The sequence below is a fragment of the Oncorhynchus keta genome, chromosome 12 (genome assembly GCF_023373465.1).
Source record: "Oncorhynchus keta strain PuntledgeMale-10-30-2019 chromosome 12, Oket_V2, whole genome shotgun sequence".
NCBI classification, from domain to species: domain Eukaryota; kingdom Metazoa; phylum Chordata; class Actinopteri; order Salmoniformes; family Salmonidae; genus Oncorhynchus; species Oncorhynchus keta.
This window is the reverse complement of record NC_068432.1, coordinates 45121033-45144779: the sequence shown is the minus strand read 5'-3', so window position 1 is coordinate 45144779 and position 23747 is coordinate 45121033. Positions and strand designations below refer to the sequence as shown.

The 23747-nt window shown below is 45.5% G+C and overlaps 1 protein-coding gene and 1 long non-coding RNA gene across 2 annotated transcripts in view; one reads left to right on the top strand and one right to left on the bottom strand.

Moving 5' to 3' along the window:
• Positions 1-14940: 14940 nt before the first annotated feature.
• The window catches only part of LOC118391622 (long-chain fatty acid transport protein 4-like), a 30010-nt gene continuing 21203 nt past the window's right edge, over positions 14941-23747 (bottom strand). Inside the window, exons 12-14 of the mRNA XM_052458447.1 lie at positions 22648-22794; positions 19226-21491; positions 14941-18456 (exon numbers count right to left, since the gene is read on the bottom strand). Coding sequence (XP_052314407.1) covers positions 21334-21491; positions 22648-22794 — 305 coding nt within the window. The 3' untranslated portion in view covers positions 14941-18456; positions 19226-21333. The remainder of the gene's footprint in view (positions 18457-19225; positions 21492-22647; positions 22795-23747) is intronic.
• LOC127906398 (uncharacterized) lies at positions 18846-19397 on the top strand. Its single transcript, XR_008061200.1, has 3 exons — positions 18846-18986; positions 19088-19230; positions 19262-19397. It is a non-coding gene; the product is annotated as an uncharacterized LOC127906398 (long non-coding RNA).

Here is a 23747-nt window from a genome sequence, read left to right as displayed (position 1 = left end):
TTCTCTCGTTAGGGCAAGCAGAGGCCTTCTCTCGTCAGGGCAAGCAGAGGACTTCTCTCGTTAGGGTAAGCAGAGGACTTCTCTTGTTCAGGCAAGCAGAGGACTTCTCTTGTTAGGGCAAGCAGAGGACTTCTCTTGTTAGGGCAAGCAGAGGACTTATCTTGTTCGGGCAAGCAGAGGACTTCTCTTGTTAGGGCAAGCAGAGGACTTCTGTTGTTAGAACAAGCAGAGGACTTATCTCGTTAGGGCAAGCAGAGGACTTCTCTTGTTAGGGCAAGCAGAGGCCTTCTCTTGTTCGGGCAAGCAGAGGACTTCTCTTGTTAGGGCAAGCAGAGGACTTCTCTTGTTCGGGCAAGCAGAGGACTTCTCTTGTTAGGGCAAGCAGAGGACTTCTCTTGTTAGGGCAAGCAGAGGACTTCTCTTGTTAGGGCAAGCAGAGGACTTCTCTTGTTAGGGCAAGCAGAGGACTTCTCTCGTTAGGGCAAGCAGATGACTTCTCTTGTTAGGGCAAGCAGAGGCCTTCTCTCGTTAGGGCAAGCAGAGGACTTCTCTTGATAGGGCAAGCAGAGGACTTCTCTTGATAGGGCAAGCAGAGGTCTTCTCTTGTAAGGGCAAGCAGAGGATGTCTCTTGTTAGGGGCAGGCAGTGGACTTCTCTTGTAACGGCAGGCAGAGGACTTCTCTTGTAAGGGCAGGCAGAGGACTTCTCTTGTAAGGGCAGGCAGAGGACTTCTCTTGTAGGGGCAGGCAGAGGACTTCTCTTGTAGGGGCAGGCAGAGGACTTCTCTTGTAGGGGCAGGCAGAGGACTTCTCTTGTAACGGCAGGCAGAGGACTTCTCTTGTAAGGGCAGGCAGAGGACTTCTCTTGTAGGGGCAGGCAGAGGACTTATCTTGTAATGGCAGGCAGAGGACCTCTTTTAAGGGCAAGCAGTGGACTTCTCTTGTAGGGGCAGGCAGAGGACTTCTCTTGTAACGGCAGGCAGAGGATTCTCTTGTAACGGCAGGCAGAGGACTTCTCTTGTAGGGGCAGGCAGAGGATTCTCTTGTAACGGCAGGCAGAGGACTTATCTTGTATGGGCAGGCAGAGGACTAGAGCAGTGGAGGATCCCCAGAGGAGGAAGTGGAGGACCATCTTTATCAGTAGAGAAGGTGAAATAGTTATTTTTTATGAAACGTTTTAGATAAAACTACACTAAATATATTCACATCACCAAATAATTGATTAAAACTCACTGTTTTGCAATGGTCTACAGTAGCCTCAGTAGCACTCTGTAGCACCATGGTGTAGCCGGAGGACAGCTAGTTTCCGTCCTCCTCTGGGTACATTGAATTCATCATAAAACTGAGAGAAAGGGAGCTTGCTATATTTAGTTGTATTAATTTTCGCTTTAACTTTCACTTAGCTAGCAAATGCAGCTAGCTAGTTTAGCCTACTCAAACACCAGGCTCAAACAGAGAGGGATGCTATGTTAGCTAGCCGGCTATGGCTATCCAACACTGGAACTCTTCCAATTCAAGGTAAGCTTTTGGTTTTATTAATTTATTGCCACCGTGGCTGCCGGTGTAACTGCTAAACTGCCTGCTGATTGTACACTGTACTGCATGATTGCAGTGGGTTTACTAACATGTTAGTTCTAGTAACTATGTTGACTGACGTTAGCGAATATGGGGAAAACGATACAGGCTCTGTGTAGCGCTTAACGGTTATGATATCAAGGTTTGGCTTGAAAAGGTTTTTCGCCTGGTCATAGACAGCTAATGTGCACTGAAGTCTACAAGTGAAGGGAAGATGTGAGAGGAGGAGATCGCGTAAATGCGAGAAGGAATTATACAATGAGAAAAGTGATCATATTGTTTTTATGTGGCTCCTATGAGGACCATCTTTATCAGTGTGTGATCAGGGGTCCATCTATGTGTGATCAGGGGTGCATTCATTCCGTCGATTTAGGTGAAAACATTTCTTAAGGGTAAGAAAATGGAATGAAACGGATAAATTGCAGCCAATGAATGAAAGTTTACAGATTTAGCGAAAAAGGGAAAATTCAAGTATCATGTAGTAGCCTACATTGAACTGGGTGAACTGGGTGAATAGAATATGAATGACAGTCATCCAATATGCTGTAATAGAAATGCTCATTAAAAAAAATAGAATGAATTCACCATGTATCACTGTCTTTTCGTATGCGTAGAGCTTACTGCGGCATCATGACGATCTTCACACAAGGAGAAAGAACATAATGACACAGTAGGAATATGCATCCATCTTAGTACATCCTCAATACCCTAACCCAGGTGGCTGTTCTTTAGTTAGGTTGCCTGCATGCCAATTCCCATTCTAGTGTTGTATATCATTCTGTTATCCTCTGGGCCGACTTGGTGAGGTTGACATTGACGTTGGTCTGTGGAGTCAGGAGATTGATGTTGTCATTGGTTTGTGGAGTCAGGAGGTTGACACTGACGTTGGTCTGTGGAGTCAGGAGATTGACGTTGCTTGTTGGTCTGTGGAGTCAGGATGTTGACGTTGCCTGTTGGTTTGTGGAATCAAGATGTTAGCGTTGGTCTGTGGAGTCAGGATGCCCATGGATACTCTAAGCTTGTCTTTGTAGGGGGCGAAGACTGGGGAGTTGTACACCAGGCCCACAATGTACCATTTCCTTGCATACACACAGAAGGACTCAATCAAGCCTACCAGAGTAACCCTATAAGAGTAACACCTAGCCAGTCATACCCCAGCCTCTTCCCTGCAAGCTGAACATAACATACAGACAGTAGGCTACACATAGAGAGTCAAACCTACACCAGTATCGTCCTTGGCTTTAAATAGAGATCGAATCAGCAATTAGACTCTTTCAACAGTGTCAACAACAGGAAGAGTCTGTAAATCAGGCAGCAAGACATGTATCTCATAACGCAGTTGTATGTCCGTGGTTGTCCAGTGTGTCTCCCCCATGGGCGGAGGGAACTTGGCGTGTATTGCTAGTCATCCTGTCAGTGTTGCAACCCTTTGACCCCTAGCACTGTTTGCTTTGGGTTCAGCCTCAGCCTCTGTCCTAATGCTACCCTGTCCCCACCACCACTGGGACACACCATTCCCTTCCCTATCAGACAGCTAATAACAAACAGAGTACTGAACATGTGGGGTAGGGTAACATGTCGATTACTAAGAACTTATTTAAATAAAAGACTCACAGACTCGAGGTCAAAGTGACCAACTAATTCCTTGGAAAACCGCTTGTGTTTCGATATGAGTCAGAAGCATTTATTCTAGAGTCAAAATGTACTACAAAATGTAAATAGGATAATTTTGGCCATAAAGTCAGTCTTGTCAGTGCATCACAGCGAGTAGGTTGTGTTTGGATTACAATTATGTCAACAAATCATACCCCCTTTATGCCAAGCTCCACGTGCAAATCGCCCCTCTGTCCACTTTGCTTTGCTTCGTTGAATTGTCCTCCGTTGTTTCATCTTCCCCAATGCGGTCAAAGGATCACGGCCATTTGAGACGGACCATGAAATACATGCTTCCAGCACGTTGCACAGCCAACAACCGTGGTTTACGTGGCCGTCCTGAAGGACACTATTGTGCAAAAAAGGTGGTTGGCAGCCTAGGGGTTAGGAACGTTGGGCCAGTAACTGAAAGGTTACAGGTTCAAATGCCCGGGCTGACTAGGTGAAAAATCTGTTTATGTGCCCTTGAGCAAGGCACTTAACCCTAATTGTTCCAGGGTCACTGTCAGAAATGGCTGATCCCTGGCCATGACCCCACTCTCTGAGGGTCTCTCAGGGGGATTGTTAACATTTTTATATTTTTTTAAAACTTTATTTAACGAGGCAAGTCAGTTAAGAACAAATTCTTATTTTCAATGACAGCCTAGGAATAGTGGGTTAACTGCCTGTTCAGGGGCAGAACGACAGATTTGTACCTTGTCAGCTCGGGGATTCAAACTTGCAACCTTTCGGTTACTAGTCCAACACTCTAACCACTAGGCTACTGCCGCCCCAGAGTGGGATGTTCAAAAAACAAATGTCCAATTCACATTATAATTTAAAAAAAATGTTATCATAATTAGGTAGAGTGACAAAATCATAATATGGAAAAGGTGTTTCCTACTAATTATTCGACTACTTAAGCAATGTCACTAAGTTAGTGTAATTTTGACGAAACAGTGGTGCAACCCATGTCTAGGGAACAAATAAATATTGGAAGCAGCTACTGTAGCTAACTCGTGCTAACTTGTGTCTGACTATAAAAGTGTACTCACTAGCAGCAACAAACTTAACCAACCCAGGACCATAGCGTAACATGACACAGTTGGTTGTATAGTGTCACCGGCTTGAATCCAATCCTGAGCCAGTCAGTCTACATCTGTAAAGCATAGAAATAACTTCAAAACGTGATTACGTTATTTCTTAAGCTATTTTAGGGATGATGACAATCGTTGACTCGATTAGACAAAATGTACAGTTTGGTGCCAGACAGATCCCCTGGTTATGAATGGAATGCCGGAACTAGCAAAGGTGGGTATCATAACATGTCAAGCAATGGGATTGCTATGGTTTAGCGACCTCTAAAAATAAATTCATTCACTGGTCGCTTGCTATTTTCGCAGCTTGTCAGGCAGGATCTCAGAGTAAAAGCGTGTCATGCAACACAAATACACTTGTGGCACCTCCTCCGTTGATGCCAGAGTCTCCCTCGACTCCTAAGAAAAGGACATCATGAAGCCTCACATAGTGACCAGAGTTACTGCTCTGATGACAGATAGCTTTGTCAACAACGACAGGTAATGTGTGTAATGTGAAAAGTTGTATTAAAAAAAACCTGGCTTGATAAACTAGCTAGTAGACTAATTTCCCAGCCAGGAGAGATGCCACTAACATAGTTATTTTGGTTGTGAAGTGCATTAGCGAAAAGCGTTGTGCTTTATTTAGAACAAAATGCAATTTACCACTTGGCTCTCTATTATATCACCCTGTCACAGGCCCTCCCAGCCAACACCACCTCATCAGATTGCCTAGTGAAGCATAGTGAAGACTTGACTTCACTGTGAGCATAAGAAATTCGGCTTGTCACCAAAAGCACTCACAAACTTCTACAGATGCACAATCGAGAGCATCCTGGCAGGCTGTATCACCGCCTGGTACGGCAACTGCTCCGCCCACAACCTTAAGGCTTTCCAGGGTAGTGAGGTCTGCACAACGCATCACCGGGGGCAAACTACCTGCCCTCCAGGACACCTACACCACCCGATGTTACAGGAAGGCCATAAAGATCATCAAGGACAACAACCACCCGAGCCACTGCCTGTTCACCCCATCCAGAAGGCGAGGTCAGTACAGGTGCATCAAAGCTGGGACCGAGAGACTGAAAAACAGCTTCTTTCTCAAGGCCATCAGACTGTTAAACAGCCACCACTAACATTGAGTGGCTGCTGCCAACACACTGACACTGACTCAACTCCAGCCACTTTAATAATGGGAATTGATGGGAAATTATGTAAAATATATCACTAGCCACTTTAAACAATGCTACCTAATATAATGTTACATACCCTACATTATTCATCTCATATGCATACGTATATACTGTACTCTATATCATCTACTGCATCCTTATGTAATACATGTATCACTAGCCACTTTGACTATGCCACTTTGTTTACATACTCATCTCATATGTATATACTGTACTCGATACCATCTACTGTATCTTGCCTATGCTGCTCTGTACCATCACTCATTCATATATCTTTATGTACATATTCTTCATCCCCTTACACTGTGTATAAGACAGTCGTTTTGTAATTGTTAGTTAGATTACTTGTTGGTTATTACTGCATTGTCGGAACTAGAAGCACAAGCATTTCGCTACACTCACATTAACATCTGCTAACCATGTGTATGTGACAAATACAATTGGATTTGATTTGATTTGAACTATGAATGGATCAGTCAGCCACATGTTGGCAAGTATCCGGTTAGACAAACCTGTCATCGACAACAGCTTTCACAGGCTCATCATTTTGTACAAATACAGAAGGTAACCCACTTCATTACTTTGATACATTTGAAACCCCAGTAGTGAAACATAATGTTTATAAACTGGCATTATTTGATGCTTGTTTTATACTTCTTAGATGCATATAATTTCCAGGTCATTACCTAACCAGGTGTAACCAGCTTGAGGCCTGTGTTCACCATATAATGTCCAGGTCATTACCTAACCAGGTGTAACCAACCTGAGCCCTGTGTTCACCATATAATGTCCAGGTCATTACCTAACCAGGTGTAACCAACCTGAGCCCTGTGTTCACCATATAATGTCCAGGTCATTACCTAACCAGGTGGAACCAACCTGAGCCCTGTGTTCACCATATAATGTCCAGGTCATTACCTAACCAGATGGAACCAACCTGAGCCCTGTGTTCACCATATAATGTCCAGGTCATTACCTAACCAGATGGAACCAACCTGAGCCCTGTGTTCACCATATAATGTCCAGGTCATTACCTAACCAGATGGAACCAACCTGAGCCCTGTGTTCACCATATAATGTCCAGGTCATTACCTAACCATGTGCAACCAACCTGAGCCCTGTGTTCACCATATAATGTCCAGGTCATTACCTAACCAGATGGAACCAACCTGAGCCCTGTGTTCACCATATAATGTCCAGGTCATTACCTAACCAGATGGAACCAACCTGAGCCCTGTGTTCACCATATAATGTCCAGGTCATTACATAACCAGATGGAACCAACCTGAGCCCTGTGTTCACCATATAATGTCCAGGTCATTACCTAACCAGATGGAACCAACCTGAGCCCTGTGTTCACCATATAATGTCCAGGTCATTACCTAACCAGATGGAACCAACCTGAGCCCTGTGTTCACCATATAATGTCCAGGTCATTACCTAACCAGATGGAACCAACCTGAGCCCTGTGTTCACCATATAATGTCCAGGTCATTACCTAACCAGGTGGAACCAACCTGAGCCCTGTGTTCACCATATAATGTCCAGGTCATTACCTAACCAGGTGGAACCAACCTGAGCCCTGTGTTCACCATATAATGTCCAGGTCATTACCTAACCAGATGGAACCAACCTGAGCCCTGTGTTCACCATATAATGTCCAGGTCATTACCTAACCAGATGGAACCAAGCTGAGCCCTGTGTTCACTATATAATGTCCAGGTCATTACCTAACCAGATGGAACCAACCTGAGCCCTGTGTTCACCATATAATGTCCAGGTCATTACCTAACCAGGTGGAACCAACCTGAGCCCTGTGTTCACCATATAATGTCCAGGTCATTACCTAACCAGATGGAACCAACCTGAGCCCTGTGTTCACCATATAATGTCCAGGTCAACACCTAACCAGATGGAACCAACCTGAGCCCTGTGTTAACCATATAATGTCCAGGTCATTACATAACCAGATGGAACCAACCTGAGCCCTGTGTTCACCATATAATGTCCAGGTCATTACCTAACCAGATGGAACCAACCTGAGCCCTGTGTTCACCATATAATGTCCAGGTCATTACCTAACCAGGTGTAACCAACCTGAGCCCTGTGTTCACCATATAATGTCCAGGTCATTACCTAACCAGGTGGAACCAACCTGAGCCCTGTGTTCACCATATAATGTCCAGGTCATTACCTAACCAGATGGAACCAACCTGAGCCCTGTGTTCACCATATAATGTCCAGGTCATTACCTAACCAGATGGAACCAACCTGAGCCCTGTGTTCACCATATAATGTCCAGGTCATTACCTAACCAGGTGGAACCAACCTGAGCCCTGTGTTCACCATATAATGTCCAGGTCATTACCTAACCAGATGGAACCAACCTGAGCCCTGTGTTCACCATATAATGTCCAGGTCATTACCTAACCAGGTGGAACCAACCTGAGCCCTGTGTTCACCATATAATGTCCAGGTCATTACCTAACCAGGTGTAACCAACCTGAGCCCTGTGTTCACCATATAATATCCAGGTCATTACCTAACCAGGTGGAACCAACCTGAGCCCTGTGTTCACCATATAATGTCCAGGTCATTACCTAACCAGATGGAACCAACCTGAGCCCTGTGTTCACCATATAATGTCCAGGTCATTACCTAACCAGATGGAACCAACCTGAGCCCTGTGTTCACCATATAATGTCCAGGTCATTACCTAACCAGATGGAACCAACCTGAGCCCTGTGTTCACCATATAATGTCCAGGTCATTACCTAACCAGATGGAACCAACCTGAGCCCTGTGTTCACCATATAATGTCCAGGTCATTACCTAACCAGATGGAACCAACCTGAGCCCTGTGTTCACCATATAATGTCCAGGTCATTACCTAACCAGGTGGAACCAACCTGAGCCCTGTGTTCACCATATAATGTCCAGGTCATTACCTAACCAGGTGGAACCAACCTGAGCCCTGTGTTCACCATATAATGTCCAGGTCATTACCTAACCAGATGGAACCAACCTGAGCCCTGTGTTCACCATATAATGTCCAGGTCATTACCTAACCAGATGGAACCAACCTGAGCCCTGTGTTCACCATATAATGTCCAGGTCATTACCTAACCAGATGGAACCAACCTGAGCCCTGTGTTCACCATATAATGTCCAGGTCATTACCTAACCAGATGGAACCAACCTGAGCCCTGTGTTCACCATATAATGTCCAGGTCATTACCTAACCAGATGGAACCAACCTGAGCCCTGTGTTCACCATTATATAACCAACTGAGCCCTGTGTTCACATATAATGTCCAGGTCATTACCTAACCAGGTGGAACCAACCTGAGCCCTGTGTTCACCATATAATGTCCAGGTCATTACCTAACCAGGTGGAACCAACCTGAGCCCTGTGTTCACCATATAATGTCCAGGTCATTACCTAACCAGGTGGAACCAACCTGAGCCCTGTGTTCACCATATAATGTCCAGGTCATTACCTAACCAGGTGGAACCAACCTGAGCCCTGTGTTCACCATATAATGTCCAGGTCATTACCTAACCAGGTGGAACCAACCTGAGCCCTGTGTTCACCATATAATGTCCAGGTCATTACCTAACCAGGTGGAACCAACCTGAGCCCTGTGTTCACCATATAATGTCCAGGTCATTACCTAACCAGATGGAACCAACCTGAGCCCTGTGTTCACCATATAATGTCCAGGTCATTACCTAACCAGGTGGAACCAACCTGAGCCCTGTGTTCACCATATAATGTCCAGGTCATTACCTAACCAGGTGGAACCAACCTGAGCCCTGTGTTCACCATATAATGTCCAGGTCATTACCTAACCAGGTGGAACAAACCTGAGGCCTGTGTTCACCATATAATGTCCAGGTCATTACCTAACCAGGTGGAACCAACCTGAGCCCTGTGTTCACCATATAATGTCCAGGTCATTACCTAACCAGGTGGAACAAACCTGAGGCCTGTGTTCACCATATAATGTCCAGGTCATTACCTAACCAGATGGAACCAACCTGAGCCCTGTGTTCACCATATAATGTCCAGGTCATTACCTAACCAGGTGGAACAAACCTGAGGCCTGTGTTCACCATATAATGTCCAGGTCATTACCTAACCAGATGGAACCAACCTGAGCCCTGTGTTCACCATATAATGTGAGCCCTGTGTTCACCATATATGTCCAGGTCATTACCTAACCAGGTGGAACAAACCTGAGGCCTGTGTTCACCATATAATGTCCAGGTCATTACCTAACCAGATGGAACCAACCTGAGCCCTGTGTTCACCATATAATGTCCAGGTCATTACCTAACCAGGTGGAACCAACCTGAGCCCTGTGTTCACCATATAATGTCCAGGTCATTACCTAACCAGGTGGAACAAACCTGAGGCCTGTGTTCACCATATAATGTCCAGGTCATTACCTAACCAGATGGAACCAACCTGAGGCCTGTGTTCACCATATAATGTCCAGGTCATTACCTAACCAGGTGGAACCAACCTGAGCCCTGTGTTCACCATATAATGTCCAGGTCATTACCTAACCAGATGGAACCAACCTGAGCCCTGTGTTCACCATATAATGTCCAGGTCATTACCTAACCAGGTGGAACCAACCTGAGCCCTGTGTTCACCATATAATGTCCAGGTCATTACCTAACCAGATGGAACCAACCTGAGCCCTGTGTTCACCATATAATGTCCAGGTCATTACCTAACCAGGTGGAACCAACCTGAGCCCTGTGTTCACCATATAATGTCCAGGTCATTACCAGATAACCAGGTGGAACCAACCTGGAACCAACCTGCCCTGTGTTCACCATATAATGTCCAGGTCATTACCTAACCAGATGGAACCAACCTGAGCCCTGTGTTCACCATATAATGTCCAGGTCATTACCTAACCAGATGGAACCAACCTGAGCCCTGTGTTCACCATATAATGTCCAGGTCATTACCTAACCAGGTGGAACCAACCTGAGCCCTGTGTTCACCATATAATGTCCAGGTCATTACGTAACCAGATGGAACCAACCTGAGCCCTGTGTTCACCATATAATGTCCAGGTCATTACCTAACCAGGTGGAACCAACCTGAGCCCTGTGTTCACCATATAATGTCCAGGTCATTACGTAACCAGATGGAACCAACCTGAGCCCTGTGTTCACCATATAATGTCCAGGTCATTACCTAACCAGGTGGTACCAACCTGAGACCTGTGTTCACCATATAATGTCCAGGTCATTACCTAACCAGATGGAACCAACCTGAGACCTGTGTTCACCATATAATGTCCAGGTCATTACCTAACCACATGGAACCAACCTGAGCCCTGTGTTCACCATATAATGTCCAGGTCATTACCTAACCAGGTGGAACCAACCTGAGGCCTGTGTTCACCATATAATGTCCAGGTCATTACCTAACCAGGTGGAACCAACCTGAGCCCTGTGTTCACCATATAATGTCCAGGTCATTACCTAACCAGATGGAACCAACCTGAGCCCTGTGTTCACCATATAATGTCCAGGTCATTACCTAACCAGATGGAACCAACCTGAGCCCTGTGTTCACCATATAATGTCCAGGTCATTACCTAACCAGGTGGAACCAACCTGAGCCCTGTGTTCACCATATAATGTCCAGGTCATTACCTAACCAGATGGAACCAACCTGAGCCCTGTGTTCACCATATAATGTCCAGGTCATTACCTAACCAGATGGAACCAACCTGAGCCCTGTGTTCACCATATAATGTCCAGGTCATTACCTAACCAGATGGAACCAACCTGAGCCCTGTGTTCACCATATAATGTCCAGGTCATTACCTAACCAGGTGGAACCAACCTGAGCCCTGTGTTCACCATATAATGTCCAGGTCATTACCTAACCAGGTGGTACCAACCTGAGCCCTGTGTTCACCATATAATGTCCAGGTCATTACCTAACCAGATGGAACCAACCTGAGCCCTGTGTTCACCATATAATGTCCAGGTCATTACCTAACCAGATGGAACCAACCTGAGACCTGTGTTCACCATATAATGTCCAGGTCATTACCTAACCAGATGGAACCAACCTGAGCCCTGTGTTCACCATATAATGTCCAGGTCATTACCTAACCAGATGGAACCAACCTGAGCCCTGTGTTCACCATATAATGTCCAGGTCATTACCTAACCAGGTGGAACAAACCTGAGGCCTGTGTTCACCATATAATGTCCAGGTCATTACCTAACCAGATGGAACCAACCTGAGACCTGTGTTCACCATATAATGTCCAGGTCATTACCTAACCACATGGAACCAACCTGAGCCCTGTGTTCACCATATAATGTCCAGGTCATTACCTAACCAGGTGGAACCAACCTGAGGCCTGTGTTCACCATATAATGTCCAGGTCATTACCTAACCAGGTGTAACCAACCTGAGCCCTGTGTTCACCATATAATGTCCAGGTCATTACCTAACCAGATGGAACCAACCTGAGCCCTGTGTTCACCATATAATGTCCAGGTCATTACCTAACCAGATGGAACCAACCTGAGCCCTGTGTTCACCATATAATGTCCAGGTCATTACCTAACCAGATGGAACCAACCTGAGCCCTGTGTTCACCATATAATGTCCAGGTCATTACCTAACCAGGTGGAACCAACCTGAGGCCTGTGTTCACCATAAAATTGAATTGCTTAATGAATATATACATAGAATTGTTAAATTCCTTTGACAGGTGAACACAGCGATCAGGTTGGTTTCACCAGGCTAATCATAACCACCATTGATAATGTAATCAGTGCTCTGTGTGTGTGACCAACCAGTATCTTTTATGAGGGGCCCGGAGCTGATCTATGCTGCTATTCTCATCAATGGGGCTCTGGCAAAGACCTCACCTCCAGCCTGCTCACCGATGGTCGTCGATGACAACAGAATTAGGTAGGTTTAGTCTGACCTGTTCAAACCTCAACGTGGTACCAGTTTGTTTGTCCGATATCACCTATCCATTACTGCCATTGGTAATAGAACAGTGACTGTGTGTGTTTTTACAGATGCGTCCAGCAATAGCAACACCCATGTGTCACTGATGAACTCTGCCTATTTTTACAGATGGACTACAGATGGTTTTGCCAGTCGGAGTCCTCAGTCACTTGATGGGTCGACCATAATAGGGTAGGTTTTATCTGACCTGTTCATACTTCAACATAGTACCTGTTTGTGTGTCAGATATGACCTATCCTAACTGCCTTTGGTAATAGAACAGTGACTGTGTGTGTATGCATTCACAGAAACATGTATAGAGCCAGCACATGGAGACAGACAGGCTTGATACTGATGTCTCTGAATGGAGAGAGACCTGGCACTCAGACAGACAGGCTTGATACTGATGTCTCTGAATGGAGAGAGACCTGGCACTCAGACAGACAGGCTTGATACTGATGTATCTGAATGGAGAGAGACCTGGTACTCTGACAGACAGGCTTGATACTGATGTCTCTGAATGGAGAGAGACCTGGTACTCGGCCTTAAAATTTTACTAGACACAAATTTTACTTGTATTGTCTATTTGTATTATTGAATTGAATGTTATCAGTCAAAAATGAGGAGGGAAAACCCTGTGTATTCTGCACCAGGATCAGGGAACTCCTGTTGTATATGAGGGGGACAGCTGCAGACAAGGTTCTGACAGATGGGTGTGTCTTGGTGGTGGCAAGGACATACCCAAGAAACACCCACATCAAACCACACCCCCAACCCAACTCACGTTTTGCTTCTGTCATGGTCACCAGCATTTCTTGAGGAGCAAGCCAAAAAAAGAGGCCAAATCAGCGGTTGATGTTCCCAGTCAAAGTTACACGCCACCTACTGCAAAACTACACGGCACCTACTGCAAAACTACACGGCACCTACTGCAAAACTACATGCCACCTACTCCAAAACTACACGCCACCTACTGCAAAACTACACGCCACCTACTGCAAAACTACACGGCACCTACTGCAAAACTACACGGCACCTACTGCAAAACTACACGGCACCTACTGCAAAACTACACGGCACCTACTGCAAAACTACACGCCACCTACTGCAAAACTACACGGCACCTACTGCAAAACTACACGGCACCAACTGCAAAACTACACGCCACCTACTCCAAAACTACACGACACCTACTGCAAAACTACACGCCGCCTACTGCAAAACTACACGCCACCTACTGCAAAACTACACGCCACCTACTCCAAAACTACACGCCACCTACTCAAAACTACACGCCACCTACTGCAAAACTACACGGCACCTACTGCAAAACTACACGGCACCTACTGCAAAACTACACGGCACCTACTGCAAAACTACACGCCACCTACTGCAAAACTACACGGCACCTACTGCAAAACTACACGGCACCTACTGCAAAACTACACGGCACCTACTGCAAAACTACACGGCACCTACTGCAAAACTACACGGCACCTACTGCAAAACTACACGGCACCTACTGCAAAACTACACGGCACCTACTGCAAAACTACACGGCACCTACTGCAAAACTACACGCCACCTACTGCAAAACTACACGGCACCTACTGCAAAACTACACGGCACCTACTGCAAAACTACACGGCACCTACTGCAAAACTACACGGCACCTACTGCAAAACTACACGGCACTTACTGCAAAACTACACGGCACTTACTGCAAAACTACACGGCACCTACTGCAAAACTACACGGCACCTACTGCAAAACTACACGGCACCTACTGCAAAACTACACGGAACCAACTGCAAAACTACACGCCACCTACTGCAAAACTACACGGCACCTACTGCAAAACTACACGGCATCTACTGCAAAACTACACGGCACCTACTGCAAAACTAAGACAACAGACTGACTGGCAGGCATTTACATTTACATTTAAGTCATTTAGCAGACGCTCTTACAGGCAAAGAGGGTTCCCTCTTAAAATGAAGTTAATTGTTTCCCCTCAAAGATGAGTTCACACTGATGGAGATACCCAGATGGTGTGATGTGAAATGCCTTGTTGAAGCAGAGCAGGCCCTTCACTGATGCACCCTGGGTAATGAAAGCAAACAGATGAAATAATGGAGAAAGCGTCATGATGACATGTATGAGTCTGGTATCTCAACCTTCTGCAGGTCAATGTCTCTCTGAGGCTGTACTTCTTCACGGACGCCCATCACCATGGCCACTGTCACCAAGGTGATCCTCATTGTTGCAGAGGAAGACAAGTACCCTGTTCTGGAACCACAATGAAGTCATAGTCATAGATTAAGGGACGTTTGTGCTTTTTTAAAAACAATTATTCAATTCACTGTTTGTTTTTCTACCAACCAATGAGTCATACACTGGGCAACATTGTCAGTCAGAAGAGTAACATGTCCTTTTACAATACAACAATTAACAATCCAACAATTTAAATGCTTTTTATTAATATGGATTTGCCATTGGCAATGTTTTTTTTAAATGCATGATTTACAGCCAGCTAGTCTTTTAAATACAAGATGACGTCAGTGTGTTGCAGACAACACACACACCTCCTCCGCACACACTCTGTATGACATACTAAGCATGGCAGCCTGTCCAACAAAGTAACACACACCTTCCCTTCGCTGCCATTGCTCATTGTTCCTGAGTACCACAACAGAACAGAAAAACAAGACAAATTAAATGTGCATCATGTGGCCAGGTCAGTGAGAAGAACAGGTTGTTATTATTACTGAACTGGAGTGATACTTTCTGACCAGAGATACAGAATTATGGCCCAATCAATCATCAGTTAGGAGAAAGAGGTTTAGGTCCCCACACAATGCACACTACCCCATGATAGGTTTAGGTGTATGATGCAGTTTTCTTGACAGATCGAGGGCGAGAGTGCATTGAGAAAAAGGAGTAAAAAAACACAAAAAAAACCTAATATATTCAATGCAGGCTTCTAGTGCTATATCTTACTTCCTGTTTCTCATTGCATCAGGCCTCACGATTGGCTCAAGCATACCATATAACTGATGTGAAGGATGATCAAAAAGCATGGTATAGACCATTACTTAATGGCCCTTTGAGACTCTTCAATACAACACAGTGGATAAACATACTGTTTCCATTCATCAATCTGTTTTATTCATTAGCCATAATCCCAGTACTATAGAAGAGCAATGCATTGATTTTATAAATACATCAGACATTCTTTAATACAGTTAGGGACATAATGGTTACTCTTATGGAATGAAAGTTCACTGGTATGGTAGCACTCGAGCAGTGGTCACCAAGCGGTCGATCGTGATGGACAATTCGATCTCCAAGGCATTTCTGGTCGATCACCAAACATTTCTGTTAAAAACCCAACGATAAAGCCTTGCGTTCCTATTGTTTGGTTTTATTTAGTGCTGTTGGCGGGAGGTGCACTTGATTCAGCAGCCCTAGCACTGGGAAGGCCAAGTGTTTTCAACCATTTCATGTGTCTGAAGGTAATACTCCGCCTACCCGGCCGGCCCAGAGAGCAAATCAAGGGCACCTATAGGCCTACCACTGGCCAATCAGATAGCTCAGATCACCATGACTGCACAGTGATCTGAGCCATCTGTGAGATTTCAAAACCATGACCAGAGAGATGCAATTTGTTAAAACACACATGCAGCTGTACTGCAGCTGTAATGAATGAGTTTAGCAAAGTGTTTCAATAAGCTTGCATTGTTATTATGAGCAGCTTGTCTTTTTTAATATCAAGGAATATTTCACTTTCTCTGGTCATAGGAGTAACAACATGAATTGGTGCATGAGGCAGAAATAATGCAGTGCTACTTGAGTTTCAGCTGGACTGTGTCACTCTCACCTCAGACTGACCATCAGATGCAGGCCATGAGCCTGAGCTGTGCCTCACAATGAATACAACAATTACCAGTGTGATCATATACCACATTTAAAAAATATATCATTTCAAAATGGTCTGAGAAGAACAACATTGGCAGGGTAAGTCAAGCGAAGCCAATATACAGTGAGTGTCTTCGGCCCATAACCTACTGCACAAACCTCATTGCTACAGAACAGTTTTTCATTGGTTAATGTTGCATAGGCTTACATTTAAAAAATAAATATGACCGGTAAATCTCAGCTTGCATTTTGAATCAGAAAGTGATCTAGACTCAGAAAAGGTTGGTGGCCACTGTACTAGAGAATGATACAGGCCTCTAGTGGCCAAAAGGCCATGTTAGCATGGGCAGCGCCATTGAAGGCTTCCACAATTTGAAAGTAGTCAACTGGGTGGGACTTCCAACTTCATTGACTGTTCCATCCTGGAGACCCTGTTGGAGTCATGTCCAACCAGGTCATCAGGAGGGATCGGCCAATCGTGAATAAGAAAATTGACTACTTCCTAATGGAGACTACTCCATGCTGCCATAGGCTTTATAATGGCGCAGATACAAAGATGAGTCCTTTATCTATCTCTATGGGTAGCAGTAGGCAGCAGCAATGAGGATTTTTCTGGGAAACACAGCCTCCCTCTGGTTAAAGATGTTACCAACACCCTCTCACACTACTATAGCTCCCATTGGTTTGACAGACATAGGGGGTTGGTTTCCCTAAAAAGCATATTCAATGGAGACATGTTTCAGTCCAGGACTAGGCTTAATCTGTGTCCAGGAAACGGTCCCAAAGACACACAACCTCAGAGAGCCTGTGACAGACGACAGTCTGTCTCTATTCAGTGTCATAAGATAGTGGGCTGGTGCCGTCATAGGTTCTGGTTCTGGTTACAGTCAAACAGGTAGACATAAATTCACGGAAACCCTTCACTCACTTCCAGAACCCTGCGACATCAAAGCTTTGATTTCACACACAGAAAATAACTAACAAATGCAATGCATAGTCGCGACACAGTCAATGCACAAATCAGATCAAGAATGACTAATACATTATAAAATAATAATTTAAAATGACAAAAAAGTGGGAATGGAAACATCTGGGGCAGAGAGGTGAATCTCAATAGTCTAAAACAGATTCCTCTCCTCATCTCCTCTGCTTCAACACAACAGCATAGGTGTAAACAATATGGCTATTTTTCACCTCCACTCCTTTCAGATCAGTGCAGATGGAGGAAAGGAGACAAGGAAAGGAAGCCACTTCAGAATATTGCCCAATGCCCATTTGGACTCTTCTGGGGCTGCCCAGTCAGGCGACACCTTGTGGTCATACTATCATTTGACACCCCAGGATCACAAGAGTCAAAGCAGCATTCTCATATAACCCCAAAATGTATATACTCTTCTTTGCAACATTCCCCGCCCCCTTAATTAAACATTTTTCTTCCTCAAACATTTGACAAATGAAACGATCATCACTAGTAATAAATACACTGATACTGATGGGTGGAGCTGGAGAACTATGTTGTCACTTCCTCTTCCTAATCAGCGAGGTGTGCACGTGTAACACGACAAGAGACACACCAGACAGAAGACAAGGAGAATCATTGTGCCTCGGTCTCCACCTTCGATTTCACACAGACAGGATATTTGGTTGACGAAACCGGCTCATAATTTGTTTGTTTTGAGAGGACATGGTGACACATCACGTAGAGTACTGCCGACGGTACGAGAGCTGGGGAGGTGACTGTTGTTAATCGCACGCCATGTCTTCGGAGCTGAGGGAATAACATCATGACAGACCGAGAGGAATGTCTAGCCATAACAAGAGAAGCAAGGATCAAACAGAGGTGCCTGGGAAGGGTGAGCGTTTGAGGGACTGGGTGAGACTGGATGAGAGGTTGGGAGACATGCCTAACAGGAGTGATCATGGGTTAGGGTACAACAGAATTGGGGTGCTGAATAAAAGTGAATGGGAAATGTGGGTTAATACCTGATGATAGGGACAGAGGACAGACAAGGGAGCGATAGGAGAGTGAGGGAGTAGGGTGCTATGGGACTGAAGGGCTAGAGTAGGGTGCTATGGGACAGTAGGGGGTGAAGGGTTAGGGTAGGGTGCTATGGGACTGTAGGGGTGAAGGGTTAGGGTAGGGGGTGATGGGACAGTAGGGGGTGAAGGGTTAGGGTAGGGTGCTATGGGACAGTAGGGGGTGAAGGGTTAGGGTAGGGTGCTATGGGACAGTAGGGGGTGAAGGGTTAGGGTAGGGGGTGATGGGACAGTAGGGGGTGAAGGGTTAGGGTAGGGTGCTATGGGACAGTAGGGGGTGAAGGGTTAGGGTAGGGTGCTATGGGACAGTAGGGGGTGAAGGGTTAGGGTAGGGGGTGATGGGACTGTAGGGGGTGAAGGGTTAGGGTAGGGTGCTATGGGACAGTAGGGGGTGAAGGGTTAGGATAGGGGGTGATGGGGACTGTAGGGAGTGAAGGGTTAGGGTAGGGGATGATGGGACTGTAGGGAGTGAAGGGTTAGGGTAGGGGGTGATGGGACTGTAGGGAGTGAAGGGTTAGGGTAGGGGATGATGGGACAGTAGGGGTGAAGGGTTAGGGTAGGGGATGATGGGACAGTAGGGGGTGAAGGGTTAGGATAGGGGGTGATGGGACTAGGGAGTGAAGGGTTAGGGTAGGGGATTAGGGAGTGAAGGGTTAGGGTAGGGGGTGATGGGACTGTAGGGAGTGAAGGGTTAGGGTAGGGGATGATGGGACAGTAGGGGGTGAAGGGTTAGGATAGGGGGTGATGGGACTATAGGGAGTGAAGGGTTAGGGTAGGGGGTGATGGGACTTAGGGTAGGCGGTGATGGGACTGTAGGGAGTGAAGGGTTAGGGTAGGGGGTGATGGGACTGTAGGGAGTGAAGGGTTAGGGTAGGGGGTGATGGGACTGTAGGGAGTGAAGGGTTAGGGTAGGGGGTGATGGGACTGTAGGGAGTGAAGGGTTAGGGTAGGGGGTGATGGGGACAGGGTCTGTGAATCTGAGGGTAGTAAACTCACAGTAAAGGCACAGTACTCTGTTGATCATTCATGCTGCTGAGAAGATGAAACAAGAAAGTAGAAGAACAAACAATAACGAAAATAAGAATATTTTCTCTCTTCTCTTTTCCTCTCCTCTTCCCCCTTCGAGCAAGGACCATCTTTAGATCAGGTCTCTCAAACCCTGTTCCTGGAGAGTTACCCTCCTGTAGGTTTTTGTTCCAACCCCAGTTTTAACTGACCTGATTCAGCTTATCAATTATTAGAATCAGGTGTGCTAGATTATGGTTGGAGTGAAACCCTACAGGACAGTAACTCTCCAGGAACAGGGTTGGAGAGGCCTGGTTTAGATCATTTGGCTTTTGCTGCTCCAGAGTCAGAGTCTCCTTCTGTCCGTAGCACCAGAGTATTATCCTCAACAACACCTCAGAGACAGAGGTTAGTGCTTTTCACTTCAGCACGCTCTTCGGCAAGCTTTAAAATGTCTACTGTGCCATACAAGACAAAGCCAATCCATTGGGCCCAACCTGCACAATGTTGACACAGACAACAAAAAAAAATGAATTTACCCAGAATCAAGACATTTAGAATCTGAATCTTCTACCCAGAATCAGAACATTCAGAATCTGAATCTTCTACCCAGAATCAAGACATTCAGAATCTGAATCTTCTACCCAGAATCAAGACATTCAGAATCTGAATCTTCTACCCAGAATCAAGACATTCAGAATCTGAATCTTCTACCCAGAATCAAGACATTCAGAATCTGAATCTTCTACCCAGAATCAAGACATTCAGAATCTGAATCTTCTACCCAGAATCAAGACATTCAGAATCTGAATCTTCTACCCAGAATCAAGACATTCAGAATCTGAATCTTCTACCCAGAATCAAGACATTCAGAATCTGAATCTTCTACCCAGAATCAGAACATTCAGAACCAGGTTTGAAACTGTAAGAGTTATTGGTGCTCCAGCAGCTGGGAGTTGGTCTGTAGATTCTATAGTTGAAGACTAGGAGGAGCACCCCTAGTGGGTGAGTTTAGGAGAAAGCCGAGCACAATTGTGGATATAGTAAAACATGATTAGAATTTGAATTGGCATATTATCAGGAACTTGAACATACAATCATCCTTTTGTTTTAAAACGTGTTAAGACTATTCTACAAATTAAATATATTTGGTATAATGCAGACATTTAAATATATTAGAGAGCTTCTTCACAGCTGTACACTGCCACTGCTGGAGCCCTATTGCACTTAAATCCATCAGTTTCAGGTTAGCTGTACTGTATGTCTAACATGGATGTGCCGAGTCAACACCACTAAAACCAAATCGGCCATTTTTGTGTCACAACAGAAGCCACTGGTCACTGACTGGGCAGTGTGCAGGTTGGACCTATGAGGGAATGACCTCCACATGAGTCGGGACAAACCGACAGACCAACAGAACTGTTTCCTTCAATCAATTCAAGTTCTTTCACTGTGTTCCACAAGTTCCTATAGCTAGGACTCTTACATTTGGAGTAAGTTACTATGTTTTTGCATTCTGGACATGCCACACGCCCCTCTCAGCCAGCGAGCTGTGTCCTTCCAGCGAGCGTTCCTATAGCTCCAGGGCAGGTCAAGGTCAAGGTCAAGCTCTGGGGGGGCTTTAGAGGTCAAAGGTCGCTCTAGGTCTATTGTGGGATATGGTGTCAGATTGGCTTGTCATGTGACCTGGATGAGCCAGCTGCCCCTCACTGTGGTCACTGAAGTAACGAGGGGTGTGGGCTTAGAGAGAGCAGAGAGGTGTGTTGTAAGAGTTAAGAGTTTCTCTGGGGGAGGGAGAGTGACTTCAGGAATAGGGTGTGTGTGTGTGTGGGTGGATGGGGTGATATTTCTTTTTTTGGTGGGGGGGTGGCAAGAGTGATCAGATCTCACAGTTACAGTTTCTGCTTCCCTGAGATGATGCTGCGGTAGAGCTCCTGATGCAGCTCCACATAGCGCCCCCTGGTGGGGTCCAGGAGGTACAGTTTGTCTGATACCATGCTGGGGTCAAAACCGTCCCGCCGCATGTCTGTCTTCTGGAACTTATAGGTGCCTGGAGGAGGAGCAAGAGGGGGGAGTGGAGAGAGAGTTGAATTTGAGACTCAAGTAGAACAGCTAATACAGGATCAGTTTTGTATTTTTAGTTCAATATGAATAAGATTATATGGACAGAAGGGACCTGATCCTAGATCCACAGTCCTACTTCATCACTTCTTGAATACAGTCCCTGACCTCCCCCTGAGGAGATGATACAATATACACTGAGTGTACAAAACATTAGGAACACCTGTTCTTTCCATGACAAACTGACTCGGTGAATCCAGGTGAAAGCGATGAACCCTTATTATTTATACATTTTTTTAAGTTTTTTTTTTACCCCCAATTTAACTCCTCTGAAACACGGCCCAGCCAAGCCACACTGCTTCTTGACACACTGCTCACTTAACCCGGAAGTCAACCGTACCAATGTGACGGAGGAAACACCGTACAACAGGCGACCGTTGTCAGTCTGCATGCGCCGGGCCTGCCACAGGAGTCGCTAGAGCGCGATGGGACAAGGACATCCCGGCCGGCCAAACCCTCCCCTACCCCGGATAATGCTGGGCCAATTGTGCGCCGCCTCATGGGTCTCCCGGTCGCGGCACAGCCTGGGATCGAACTCGGGTCTGTAGTGACGCTGCACCACTTGGGAGGCCTCCTATAATCCCTTATTGATGTCACTTGTTAAATCCACTTCAAATCAGTGTAGATGAAGGGGAGGAGACAGGTTAAAGAAGGATTTTTAAGCCTTGAGACATGGATTGTGTGTGTGTGCCTTTGAGGGTGAATGGGCAGGACAAATGATTTAAGTGTCTTTTAACAGGGTATGATAGTAGGTACCAGGCGCACTGGTTTGTGTCAAGAACTACAACGCTGCTGGGTTTTTCATGTTCAACAGTTTCCCGTGTGTATTAAGAATGGTCCACCACCCAAAGGAAATCCAGCCAACTTGACAACTGTGGGAATTATTGGAGTCAACATGGGCCAGCATCCCTGTGGAACGCTTTCAACACCTTGTAGAGTCCATGACCTGATGAATTGAGGCGGTTCGGAGTGCAAAGGGGGGGGTGCAACTCATTATTAGGAAGGTGTTCCTAATGTTTTGTATACTCAGTGCATAACATAAGTAACGGATACTGTATAATGTATACATGTCCAACTGCACCCACCTGTCTTGTTGACCTCTTTGAGGAAGCGTAGGAAGACGGGTCGTGCGTAGGGTGGCAGAGCTTTCTCCAGATCCTTCCCAAACTTCTCCAGGTCTGTAGATCTCTCTGGATCTGCTACGGCGGCCATCCCAGCCTTCCCCTCAGCCCCTGAGACATGCAAAGGAAACATTTATGATTGTGTAAGACCCTAAGCCTGCTACAGGGGTCTGAGTTAAGTCACACAGTCCCCTCTGCCCCAGACACACGCATCAGAAAACACTGATTTCAGAAAGTATTCACACAGACTTCTCCCACATTTAGTTCTTTCTTTCTTTCTTTCTTTCACCTTTATTTAACCAGGTAGGCCAGCTGAGAACAAGTTCTCATTTACAACTGCAACCTGGCCAAGATAAAGCAAAATGACAAAAACAACACAGTTACGCATGGGATAAACAAACGTAGTCAATAATACAATATAAAAATCTATATATAGGTGTATAAAAGTAGTGAGATTAGGGAGGTAAGGTGATAAATAGGCCATATTGGCTAAATAATTACAATTTAGCATTAACACTGGAGTGATAGATGTGCAGATGATGTGCAAGTAGAAATACTGGTGTGCAAAAGAGCAAAAAAAATAACAATATGGGGATGAGGTAGTTGGGTGGGCTATTTACAGATGGGCTGTGTACAGGTGCAGTGCTGCTCTGACAGCTGATGCTTGTAGTTAGTGAGGGAGATATAAGTCTCCAGCTTGAACTTCTTCCACTTTCTAATAATTGCACCAACAGTTGTTGCCTTCTCACCAAGCGCCTATTGTCCTGTAGCCCATCCAAGCTTTGTGCAGGTCTACAATTTTATCCCTGATGTCCTTACACAGCTCTGGTCTTGGCCATTGTGGAGAGGTTGGAGTCTGTTTGATTGAGTGTGTGGACAGGTGTCTTTTATACAGGTAACGAGTGGAGAACAGGAGGGCTTCTTATAGAAAAACGAACAGGTCTGTGAGAGCCGGAATTCTTACTGGTTGGTGGGTGATCAAATACTTATGTCATGCAATAAAATGCAAATTAATTACTTAAAAATCATACAATGTGATTTTCTGGATTTTTGTTTTAGATTCC